Here is a 12,635-nt window from a genome sequence, read left to right as displayed (position 1 = left end):
TATACATTTTTAAAATATCCAAATTTTTTCAAATAAATTTGGGAATTAGGGGTAGTCAATAACATTTGTACTAATGAAAATGAAATAAAATGAGAAACAAGAGAGAAAGGAATAAGCAGGCCAGATGCCCCATTAACTCTACCTTGATCTCTTTCTCAAATGGTTTAATGAAGGGCGAGCCTCTCATCGTTTGAGTCTTGATGATCTGATCATCAAGGATGGCCTGGATCTCATCCACAGCAGAGAGGATGCTCACTCCAGTTTCTCGATATGGACTAATGTGAAAAGTAATGTCATCCCATGTGTCAATCATTGCATGCATGGCTTTCTCTAAGGAGAATTCCTAGGAGGATAGACAGGGCGTAGTCAGTGCTGGAACAGAGGACTAAGTTCTCATTGTGGCTCGGCCAGTCAGCCAGCTATTTATATGACCCTGAGAAAATCATTTAATGCTTTCTGGGCCCCCACTTCCCCATTTATACAATGAAGGAGGTCACGGGACAATCAAAGGGTCACTCTAGAAAGGAACGCAGACACCGTCTGGTCCAGCTTCCTCATTTTATAGAGGAGGCTCTAAGGAATCCATGCCCCTATCCAACATTCATAGAACATTCTAAGGTTTTCACACTTTACAAATAGATCTCATTTAATTCTTACAACAACCTAATGAGGTAGGTGCTATTATTAGATAAAAAAGAGAGAGGTTAAATAACTTGGCCAGAGTTCCACACGACACAGCTCAAACTCAGGTCTTCCTGAGTCTATATATTCTACCACCCAGCTGTCCCCAAAACATAATGCAATAATGTGATACATCTTTAAATGCCAAAGAATTCATTAATACCGCTGATACGAGAGCCCCCCTCTCTGGCCGGGATCATACTGGTCAATAAAATAAGGACTGCTTCCCCACACCAAAGACACCCCAGGAACAGTGATGCCCTCCCTACCCTGCGCTCTAACTTTTAACATCTTTCCTGCTTACCTTGCTTGCCCCAGCACTGATGACTTCAAACTTGTCCAGGAATGGGTCAAGGTTTAGCTTTAATACTTTTCTGAGAGTGCTCCCTGAATCTGGAGTTAAGTCAAAGCCTGCAATTTCTGACATCTCCTTCCAGTGACGAGCTCTTAAACCTGGATTACACAGGATGGTGACCGTAGGGATGTGTTCCTAATTATGAGGAAAACGTCACTGTTAAAAAGCAATGCAATATCGCCTGATTCACTGAGAAGCAATTTTAAAGAAAGAACCAAACATAAACTCATTCAATTATCCTGTTTCCCAACAGCTAAGCTGAATTTCTCAACATTTTTAAAGTCAAAACAATTCTTTGTAGGAGCACTACTCTGATATGTCTGCTAAGGTAACGACTCCTTTCTCCTGGTATCTCATCCCTGTTCAGCTCAGGCCTCCCCTTCCCACTTCCCTCCCATCTTCTTCTCTCCTCTTCCAGTACGTCCTTGGGAAGCTCCATTCTATCATGAAGAAGCTTCCCTTCATTCTTCACCTCTGCTGTCCCACTCTTCCCCTCCCCCTGAGCACATAAAAACTAACCTCCTTTTTGTACTTACCGCCTTTCCCACCCCTAGAATTCCTCCATCCCTGGCCACCCTCTCTAGCACTGAATGCTCTTTCTTTCCTCCCTATCCCCTATACCAAAGCCTCTTCCAAATCTGCAGAACTTAGCTCAGGGAGGCACAGAGTGGCCACCTAACAAATGTCTAATAACTAACTCTTATCTCTTTCTGTCAAGAACACCCAACCTCTGTTATCCTCACTCCTTACTTTCCTCCTTCACCTCCAGTGAGGGGCCAAACCCTACTGTTTCTCCCTCCTGTCTCCCATCTGAAAGGACATAGAGAGTAAGCACAAGTAGACTGTGGTGGGACACAAACAATGGCCTGGACTCCAGCAATGAGAGTGAGGGAATGGTCCCCAAGTTTGGTGCTGCTTTCTATGGAATCAAAAAAGGAACCAGGCAAAAGCCTCTGGCACGTGGGTAGATCTTTACGAAGGATTAGCTGAAAGAAGTGCCAGATTCATGTAGCTTAAGAGGCAGGAATGGACCAACAGTGATCTGGAGAGAGTTCTCCTATTCATGGAGAACACAGATGCCTTGAAGGGCCAAAAAATGATGACCAAATGCTAAGAGGCATGGGGCTAGCCCATGGGTCCCAGCTTTAAGATCCCAGGAGTTTGTTCTAAGGGCTATTCAGGAAAGAAAAGGGAAGAGAGAAGAGTGTTATTGAGTGATGGAGGTAAAAAGGCACATGGAATGTGTTAGGGACAGCAAGGTGACAGGTTGGCAATCCTAAACTGGAGGGGAAGGCCCATGCTGGAAAGAACCAAAATATGGAGGGCCATGAACACCATCCAGAAGAATTTCCCCTTGATTTACCAGACACAGGGTGTGCTCTCGCTTTCCCTTTGCTCCTTAGAATCAAGTTTCCTTCAAAGCTCCACTCAAATGCCTCTTCCTCCATGAGGCCTTTCCTCATGTTCTTTGGCCACTAAAAATCATCTTGCATTTATAAGTCATTAGTAAGTTTTGTACTTACTTATATGTGCACGTGTTGTTTTGGTTTCCAGCCACCCCCCCCACCCCCACCCCCGCCCTGCCTCGCCTCTCCTGGCCCCAGCCTTATCTTTGTCTCCCGGGGTCAGCACAGAAAGCACTCCTGAGCTGCTGATGGATGACTGGTTGACTGACTGAGGGGAATGCTCTGCTCTCACAGTCCTACCTTAAAGGCTTTGATCTGCTCCATGACCGCAGAGCACATCTTCACTGTCGGGTTGTCCTTAATGTCCTCCTCTATTTTCTCATCTGTTATGGATCGCTTTCCGGCTGCCTTTCTTTTCTCTTGAGCTTCTTTCTTTTGCTTCAGCTGGAAGAACCTCAGGCTCTTGTAAATTTCTCTAAAAAATTCATCCACCTCAGTTTCCATGGTTTCTCCATTAAGGTCCAGAAAGCCTCCATCCATCCACCTGGAGGGAAAGAGGAAATTACAGACAACTACTAAGAGCTTTCCAGGTGGAAGGGACCTTGTTAAACCCTTTCATGTTTGCAGCTAAGGAAGCTGGGGCTCAGAGAGGCTAAGGGATTGTTCAAGGTCACACAACCTGCCATAGGCAGAACCACAGGGAGGACCAGGGGTCCTGATGGGCTCCCATATCCACCCTTCTGTTTCTTCACCTATAAAATGAAGGATCTGGCTAACCTGGTTTCTAAGATTCCTTCCAGCCCTAAATATATGACCTCATGATCTTATGAATAGCAAAATGTAAAACTCACATAATTTTTTAAAAACCCACAAATATCAATTTATTCAATAGCTGCATCTCAAAAATAGTCAGACACACAGGACTGAGTTCATTCACACTCAAGTAAATTCTGTTTCAAAGCACTTATCCAAGACCGACTAAATCAGCTCGCATTTTAAGCTTTCCACAGGTTCCATTTAAATAGTTAGTTCTCTTCTCCAAGTTCCAAATACCGTTTTTCTGTGCGCTGCCACTTCAGAATGAAAGAAAAGAACTTCTGATAGGGTTCCACGCTGACTTTCAGCTTGTCTAGTTCTGGGTATTTCGTCAATTCCCATTTAAAGAGCCCCTCTTCTTTGTTAATAAAAGCCATGGTGTCTTCTGCCTCCTGAATCCGTTTCTGCAGCATTCTCACATCCATCACGTACTGAAAGCAAGCAACATTTCTCTTGAGAAACATTTGCGTGAGATGAGAGAAACAGCAATGCATGACTCTATCAGGTCAGAATATCGAGCAGGCCCAAATAAGCTTATGTTTTCTTGCATAAATAACAAATATTTACTAAGTACCTACTATGTGATGGGCATTCTACAGTCTTCTACTCAGCTTAAAAAAAATCAATCTCACAAATACTGAGGTGGGGGAAGCGTGGCTAGATAAAAGCCTGCCTAAGAAAGAACTGGGGGTCTTAGTAGACCCCAAGCTCAATCTAAGCCAAGCTTGTGATCAATGAAAATCAAAGCCTTCTCCCTCTGCACTGAGGGATGTGTACTGTTCAGAACTAGAGAAGATAGTTCTGTGAGCTGCACATTAAGGATATTGATAAGGCAGAAAGCACCCCACTGAGGCTTCCTAACAAGCGGAACATGAGACAAGAAGGGCGGGTAGGCCAGACTTCATGGTGGGCCTTTGAGCAGAGGCAAGAGGGCTACATGGTCAGGATGCTGCAGACAGAATATTCATTCAGAGATGGACTGGCCTGGACACTCTCCAAGATCCGTGAAGCTTCTTCCGGATGCCCCCCAAGGGCAGGGCCTGATACACGGTTGTCTTTGTCTCTGCAGATAATGTCACTGCACCAGATCATTTAACAAGTGCTCGCTGGACTGAATAAACTAGACAACTTTCCTAATTAAGAAATATATTTTTACTGGAGAAGGGGCTGAGTTGGAGCTGGGGGAGGACGAATGACTTGTACAATCCTATCGGCAACAACTGTATTGTTTTAAATAGCTGCTAAAATGTATCCCACGATAAATGGTGACTAAAATAAATTAAGCAGTGAACAGAACCCCAGGGCCACAGTTTGCTTACGGCACCAACAGAGTCTTAAATTTTTAAAACAATACAAGTTTTTCTATCACTAAGTTTTGGAAATGAGATGCAGAGCAAGACCTTTGATTTCAATAGTATAGGGAACTCCCAGGGAGGAAACTCCTTCTCCCAGCACAGATCAATGCCTGCCCTATAACTTCTAAACTTAGAAAGCACCTGAGATCATCGAGAAGTTATGTGACTTATCCAAGATCATACAGCTAGGCAGGATCTGAACTCAGATCCTTCTGACCCCGAGGTGCTTCTCTGGCCTGAACTACTGCTCTGACAGACCTGCTGCATCCGCTCCAGTTCTGCATACTCCGTAAACTCTTCCATGCGTCGAGTTTCCTTTTCAATCTCCAAAATAAGTTTTTCCCTCTTGGCCACCAGGTCATTCTCACCCTTCCGCTTGGCATTCTCAATTAGCTTCATGAAACAGAATTGGGTTGTGTTAATGACCTCATTACAGTTAGCAAACATCCCAAAGAAATATCTCACTGCAGGTGCAGTAAAGAAAACAGAGAGAAAGATGCAGTGATACAGAGAAAAACAAACTATTACTGGCTGCCAGTTACTAATGCTCCAAGGTATAAAACGCAGGATTGTCAACAGAACTCTCTGTGTGAGCTGTTTGGCCCAACCGTCTCTCCAATCCATCAATAAATACTTATTAAACCAACATCTGTGTGCCTGGCACTGTGCTAAAAGGAAAAAGACAGTTACTCAAGCAGCTCCCAATCTAATGAGGGAGATATTGTTACAAGGAAGGGTGAGATCTACTGGCAAATAACAGGTGAAAGCAAAAGGCTTCAATATTTTTTTAAAATGTAAGACATTCACAAGACATAGCAGCTTCGACTCCAAAAGACCATAGGTCTTGGAACGTTATATTTTAAAGAACAAAAGAGCTGGGGTTGTGTCTACGAATAATTTACCCAATAAAGTTGAATATAATCCTGAATTTTAATGGGATCAGTCAGACACAATTGAAAATGACTGAGCTTTAAATTCTATACTCCCTAAGTAAAATAAAGGAGGAAACAATTCAAAAAATGCTCTAAGAGGGGTAAAAATCACCCTATCATAGATGAAATGTGACCAACTTAATATATACTTCCTAAAAATGTGACATTTAGACCTAAATGTCATTAGGCCATGAATCGGCTTTAAGGCATACTGGGTTCTGGAGATGCATACAATTTCATTTTGTGTATATATACACTTAGAATATAGATATACCTATAGAAATATAGGTATATGTACATTGACACTGTGTTTGTCCCTCGTTCTCAAAGAGGACCATGACATGACTTTTATAAAGTTTGCGAAGCACTACAAAATTCTCCCCTTTTCTCCTCCCCCGTAATCCTGCAAGACGCGTACCAAAGGCATTCGTAACCCTATGCTGGAAATGAGAAAACTAGAGGTCAAGGATGTGAACTTGGGAGGGCATGCCTGCCCACGGCCCCACAAGTGATAAAGGCAGGATCTGAGCCCATTTGGACTCTTCTTGGCAAATTACTGGAATGGCTTGCTTTTTCCTTCTCCAGCTCATTTTACAGATGAGGCAAACAGGGTGACGTGACTTGCCCAGGGTCTCCCAGCTAGTAAGTGTCTGAAGCTGGATTTGAACCCATGAAAATGAGTCTTCCTGACTCCAGACCCAGAGCTCTGTGCGCTTGGTGCATCCTAGCTGCCCTATTTTAACTTTCCTTCAAAACTATGACAAACTATTTTAAATGACTAGCCAACTAAGCCCCATGAGCACCAGGAATGTCCTAAGATCAAACACACTGGAAATATACTTACGTCATCATTGTCATTGAAGATGGGATTAATGTTCTGGGGCCACAGGAGAACAGAGGCATTTAAAGCTAAATCCTCAGGGGGAAATATGAAAACATCCAAAAAGTAATTCATCCGGCGTTGGCATTCCTACAAAACAAATGAGAGTTTCTATTTTTGTCCTGGTATACTATACTATACAGTAAATCTAAGATCTTTTTTTTTTTTTAAATGGAAATAGAATGCAGGTTCTAACACTGACTAGCATTTTTTAAATTGCATTTTCAATTAACAAGCACTTATTTTCTCCCCATCATGGTGGTAAGGAGGCGTACATTAACCAGTATTCTTTCCAAGTTTAGGCCTGAGGCAGTGTGGCATGTTAGGAAACTGGGAGAGAGAGATCTCAGCTCCAGACCCTGGGTGGCCACTTCTCCTCAGTGCCCTCCCAAGTTCTTCTCTACCCACAGGCCACAGAATGTTAGCTCCAGCAGGACCCTCTGCATCCTCATTTTAGAGATGAAGATCCTGAGGCCCAGAAAGCACCTGCCCACAGTCAGGATGCAAACCTATGTGCCTCGACTACAGAACCAGGCTTCTCGTCCTTGCACAGCTCTCACTAGTAGGGAGTGGAAAGGAAGGAAAAAAGGCATCTCGTGTGCAGGAGAAGGCTGGCCTAGTTTGGACTTGAAAGTTTCCTCCCAACTCTGTCTCTTTGGGATTCCGTAAGGCTGTAACCTCTCTGGACAGGTGGCGGAGAAAGGACTTTGCAGGGGAGACAGTGCCTTGGGAGGGCGAGTCGTAAGACTCAAGTTTGAATCTCAGCTCAGCTGTTTGACCTTGGACAAGTCACATCATTTCTTTGGGCCTCTGTTTCCTCATCTGGAAAATGAGGAGGTGGAACTAGACAGTCTCTGAGGCTTCATACAGCTCTAAATGTAGGATCCTGGGATATATTACCTGCAGATTCTTTGCTGTTCCCCTGACTTCCCTGTTCCTGTATCAAATGCGGGGAGTGGCCTCTCTGCTGATGTCAGTCATGTGTACCAATGTTCCCCTTTCTCACCTGGCTCCGTGATGGGCAGGTGGGGCGAGGGGACAATTTGAATTGATTTTTTGATTTCAACACACTGCGAGCTCTTGGTCAATCAGCGGCTGAATGCTTTGGTGACTGGGGCTACACAGAGAAGCACAGGGTCTAGGACTAGGGGGGTGATGCCATGACATTCCTCCCTTTCTCCTGGTCCCCACAGTTTAAGAAAAACACTGATAGGCTGGAGAGGGGGAAGGAAGCGAGGGGCTCTAAAAGGCAGAGATGATGAGAAAGCACATTTCTGACATGGGGGCACCCTGTGTAAGGCCATGGGATTAGGAAATGATGCACAGGAGCTGCACAGAGGAGAGAGGAACAGGGGACCCCAGAGGATGGAAGGGGTCAGTGGGCAGTCAAGCTGAAGGACCAGCAGGGGCTTTCAGTACTAAGAGGGACAGAGGGTCAGTAGAGAGTAAGGAGGAAAGACCTGGTCAAACCCACAATCAGGCTCACACCCAGCTGCCTAAACTCCATGACCCATGCAGTTGGCCTGGCTGGAGGCCTTTCCTGACCCCTGCCAGATGTTTTCATTCTCTCCCTCCTCAAACTATCTTGTTAATATAAGTTCACTGTATAATTTGTGTCTACTTGTGAACAAAGAGTGCCCTTCCACTAGGCTACGAGCTCCATGGATGACCTCTCACTTTTTATTTGTCTTTGTATCTATCCCCATCAAACGTCCTGCACATAGTAGGTGCTTCATAAATCTTTGTTGAATTGAATAGTTACTTAAGAGTAGAGAGATACATTGGGCCTGGCAGTGGACAGAGCACTGGGCCTGGAGTCAAGAAGACCTGAGTTCAAATCTAGACTCAAGTCATTTGACTACTGCCTGCCTCAGTTTCCTCATCTGTAAAATGGGGATCATAAGCACCTCTCTCCCAGGGCTGCTGCGAGGATCAAATGAGATAATGGGTACAGTGCCTGACTGTAGTAGGTGATACATAAATGCTACTCTTGTCATCATTATTATTAGCAGATAGGTGAGCTTTTGCCCTGGCTTGCTAGCACCTCCTTACTGTGGTATTACTGTCCAGCCACCTCCAGAAACTTGGACCCTGCATCATCCCCAGCTCACAAAGGAGAGGTTTCATCTTCTGTGGCAGAAGTTCAGGCCTCCACAATCTTCCTGGATAGCTCCTCACCTTCACCCTCCCCCTGCTTTCCACCTGCCCTTTAGGTAGGATCTTCTCCTGGAGGGCTAGGATTGTCTTATCTGCTTGTACTTGGTTCCCTAGCTCTTAGCACAATCTGTAAAGCACACAGTAAGTGCTCAATCAATGCTTTACTATCTATTTACCCAGCAGGCACTTTAAAAATGCTTGGGGATTGATTGATTGATGGGACTGGATTAACAGGAGGTCTTGTAAATGAACTCATTTGAGAGACTTAGAGAGGCTTGAACTTTTCCTCTGGAGTTGGGCCATGGGCCCTATTCTGTGAAGAACAACCAAACTCATCCCAAGGAAAAGAAAAGTGAGGCAGGGTGTGGGGGGGCGTTACCCTCCCAGTCCTCAAAATGTTACTGAACAACTCGCTGATGTTTAAGTCTACCAATCAATCAGTAAACATTTACGAATAAACATTATGTGCCAGGAACGATGCTGGCTGTTATGGATACAAAGACAAAAAACGAAAGCCTTTTCTGCCATTGAAAAGCTTGTATTCTATAAGGGGAAACAAGCAGAAATAGAAACAAACATGAAACATATATAAAGTAAATCCAAGATAACATAAGGACAAAACAGCTTGTGGGTAAGTGGACGGAGGAATCCGAAAACGTCTGATGCAGGAGATGGGCCTTGAGCTGAGCTTGGAAGTACATAAAAAATGCAAGACAAAAGTGCACAAATATTATGAAAGCAAAAGAAATTCTCACTATACAAATAGCACCCCTGAAAAAAGGACAGATGTCTTACCTGGATTCTTGCGGCCAGTTGCTGGACGCCTTTCGTCCTAGCATTTTCCACGTAGCTGATCAGTTCCATCATCTCTTCTGTTGTATCAGGAACTTTCAGTGCATGGTCTTTAATATTTTCAAATTCAATGCAAATACTGTGAATGACACCGAGTTTCAATATTTTTCTGCCAATCCACTTTGCACTAAATCCAACAACTTTAAATTACTGCAACTATGATAGTTTAGAAGATGATCGCTTGGTTTGTCACACAAGTTACTCTTTCTTCTAAGACAAATGGTCATAGCCCAGTGTAAGCCTGAAATAAGCCAAGCCCTGACTTTCAAGAATCATTCAGTCATAAGATATGAGTTGTTTTTCCAGGAACAGTTATGAGTTCACACTGATCTATTCATCTTTTTTTGAAGAGTGCCCCAAGTGACCAATGACTTGCCTTTTGCAAAATGGCTGAGATTCTACCCTCCATCATGACCTTATCATCACCCAGAGAGGAAAGAAACCATAGTTCAATAATAACTATGCTGAGATCAGAAAGTACTCAGAAAGTGGAACTTTGAGTACCTCCAAAATCTAAAACACCGTTTTCTTCAATACAAATCATTTCAATGTGCCATCTACTTAGAACAATTTTTCTCTGTGTGTATATGTATATGTGTGTATATATATGTATGTGTGTATATATGTACATATACATATATAACAGGATAAAGGTACAATTTCTACTTCCTGTGTATAGTCGTACACACACACACACACACACACACACACGCACACACACACACACATCCTCTCTTACTGGAACTCTGCTCCGAGAAAAAAAGAATTCTGAAGTATTTGGGACATTTTCCCCACTCCTCATTCTATAACCAATCTCTTCTGTCCTGAAATTGTCTACAAGAAACACAAGAGTTTTCAAAGAAAGGAAATGGTATAGGATTAATGTGAAATGCAAGAACTGAGTGCTTGGATCAGCTCTCTCAATGAGGCTTGTCATTTTGCTTAAAGGACATGGAATCTCCAAAACATCCTAGGCTCTCATCACCCTGTTAGCACAGACACTCATTCCTACACACAAGGATGGAGATTTTGGGGGGGGGGACCAGATCTGAAATTTCATTAGTATAGTGAACTCCCAACAAGAAAACTCCCTATACAGATCTGGGTCAGCACCTTCTCTGCAATTTAAAATCACAGAAAGCTTCCTGGAGAACAGAGAAGTGAAGTAATGTCTCAGAGAAAGAACATGAACAGAGTTTATTCTGCCAGCTCTCTGGGTACACTACTGCCCACCTTCATGCCTCCATCACCTCTATACCCAATTCCCATTGCAAGTCTTTCCAGGGCAAGGAACTCATGTGCTCTTGACAGAGCCAATCAAAGGTAAATAGAAATGCACTAACTTGGTTCCCAAAGAAATCTGAGTACACATGACCCAGATTTGCAAAGGACCTGACCAAAAAAAAAAATCACTAAAGAGATAATAGAAAATTCACAGGTAGCCCTAAAGAAATCTGGATCTCTGAAGGTTGCCAGAGTCCTGCCAGTTCATGCTGCTGATGAACTAGCCCCAGCTACAACCAGTACACACTATCTCAGCAAGGAGTGGCTTTTGGCTAGAGTTATTCAGATGGTAGAAATACAGAATCATCCAACAGAGCCTCTAAGACCTAAAATTAACCAGATATGTGTATCATTTGGGTCCCCCTTCTGTTGATATGTATCTCTGCAATGCCCAACATAATTAATAGATAATTAATGTGCTAACACTAGGATCATCCAAAAGTTAACATGAGCCAGAGATTGGCTCCATTCCTAGAATCCAATATATGGGTTGGGAGTACCATTCTACTCACCTTTCATTCTCATTTCTGTGCTTTGTAGCTATGTCATTCAAGAGCAAATCTGCATAGCTTTTTACTTTATTGGCCAGTCCCTCCTTCAAATCATCACAGTCCAAACGAACCATGGGGAAGTGAGCCAAATTGGGCAGCATCATGATTTCTTTAGCAAGGTTTGAAAAGTATTCTATCAGCTTAAAGGTTAGACAAAAGAAAGGACATTGCAAATGAATGATCAAATCACAATTTATCACTGATTTTTTTTAAAAGATCACATATAGTACTTAAGTGAAATTCTCATCTTACTGATTGACAGTTATAAGCTAATTTTTCTATAGCTGCCTGAAAATTTTTTCCTTCAATGGGCTCTAGTGGTGGAACTGTGAATTGGAGCAATCATTCCGGAAAGTAATTTGGGATTGAGTTGTGTATGATGGGGTGATTCTAAAAAACAAAATTAGTTAGGAAAAAGAAAAAATAGGAAATTATCTCATAAAAATGGGGCGTGAAAAGAACTGATACAGAGGAAGCAGGTGGGGGTGGAAGATTGGTAATGCTGAAACTTAAAACTCATAAGATATGAGTTGAAGAGGAAACAACCTGTACATCTGGAGGGGTATAGAACTCTTCTGGACTTGTACAGAGGTGAGAGAACTGGGGGAGGGGAGTGAAGAGGAGGGGAAGGACTTTTTACAGAGATAAATTAAGATTTAGGAAAGTTGGGGAGAAGATAAGGGAAGGATCCTTGTCCAGTGGGGTAGAATAAGGAATAGGAGAGTAAAGAGAAAAGATAAAGTAACTGGGATAGAGTAAAAAAGAGAGGCTGAGAAGGACAATAGCAAGCAAAAAAAAAAAAAAAAGATGGAGGAAATTCACAAATAGTCATTATAACCTTGAATGTGAATGGGATGAACTCACCTAAAAAAACAGAAATGGATAACAGAATGGATTAAAAATCAGAATCCAACAATGTATTGTTTACAAGAAACACATTTAAGAATGAGAGATACACATAGAATTAAAATGGAGAGTTGGAGTAGAATTTATTATGCTTCAGCTGATGCAAAAAAAAGGTAAGGCTAGCAATTATGATCTCAAACAACGTTATAGCTAAAATAAATTTAATTAAAAGAGATAAGCAGGGTAACTACATTTTGATAAATGACACCATAGACAATGAAGCAATATCACTATTGAACCTATATGCTCCAAATATTATAGGATCTAAATTTTTAAAAGAAAAGTTAAATTAATTGCAGGTAAAGATAGATAATAGTGCTGTAATTGTGCAGAACTTTGATCTTCCCCTCTCAGAACTAGATAATTTAACCAAAAGATAAATAAGAAGTCAAGGAAGTAAATAGAATTTTAGATAACCTAGATATGATAGCTATCTGGAGAGAATTGAATGGAAAGAGAA

At 42.4% G+C, this 12,635-nt stretch overlaps 1 protein-coding gene across 4 annotated transcripts in view; it reads right to left on the bottom strand.

Moving 5' to 3' along the window:
* Positions 1-12,635, bottom strand: part of DNAH12 (dynein axonemal heavy chain 12) — a 151,987-nt gene that overhangs the window by 111,209 nt on the left and 28,143 nt on the right. For all 4 annotated transcript variants that reach the window (XR_011964804.1, XM_072598847.1, XM_072598848.1 and 1 more), the window contains exons 12-19: positions 11,231-11,409; positions 9,378-9,513; positions 6,390-6,515; positions 4,872-5,006; positions 3,496-3,689; positions 2,743-2,986; positions 986-1,171; positions 143-343 (exon numbers count right to left, since the gene is read on the bottom strand). Coding sequence is in view for 3 of the 4 variants with exons in the window: in XM_072598847.1 (XP_072454948.1) it covers positions 143-343; positions 986-1,171; positions 2,743-2,986; positions 3,496-3,689; positions 4,872-5,006; positions 6,390-6,515; positions 9,378-9,513; positions 11,231-11,409 (1,401 nt within the window). In the remaining variant the exon portion in view is untranslated. The remainder of the gene's footprint in view (positions 1-142; positions 344-985; positions 1,172-2,742; positions 2,987-3,495; positions 3,690-4,871; positions 5,007-6,389; positions 6,516-9,377; positions 9,514-11,230; positions 11,410-12,635) is intronic.

Source organism: Notamacropus eugenii, chromosome 3 (assembly GCF_028372415.1).
Source record: "Notamacropus eugenii isolate mMacEug1 chromosome 3, mMacEug1.pri_v2, whole genome shotgun sequence".
NCBI lineage: Eukaryota > Metazoa > Chordata > Mammalia > Diprotodontia > Macropodidae > Notamacropus > Notamacropus eugenii.
Note: the sequence above shows the minus strand (reverse complement) of the source record. Positions and strands in the feature narration are given on the sequence as shown.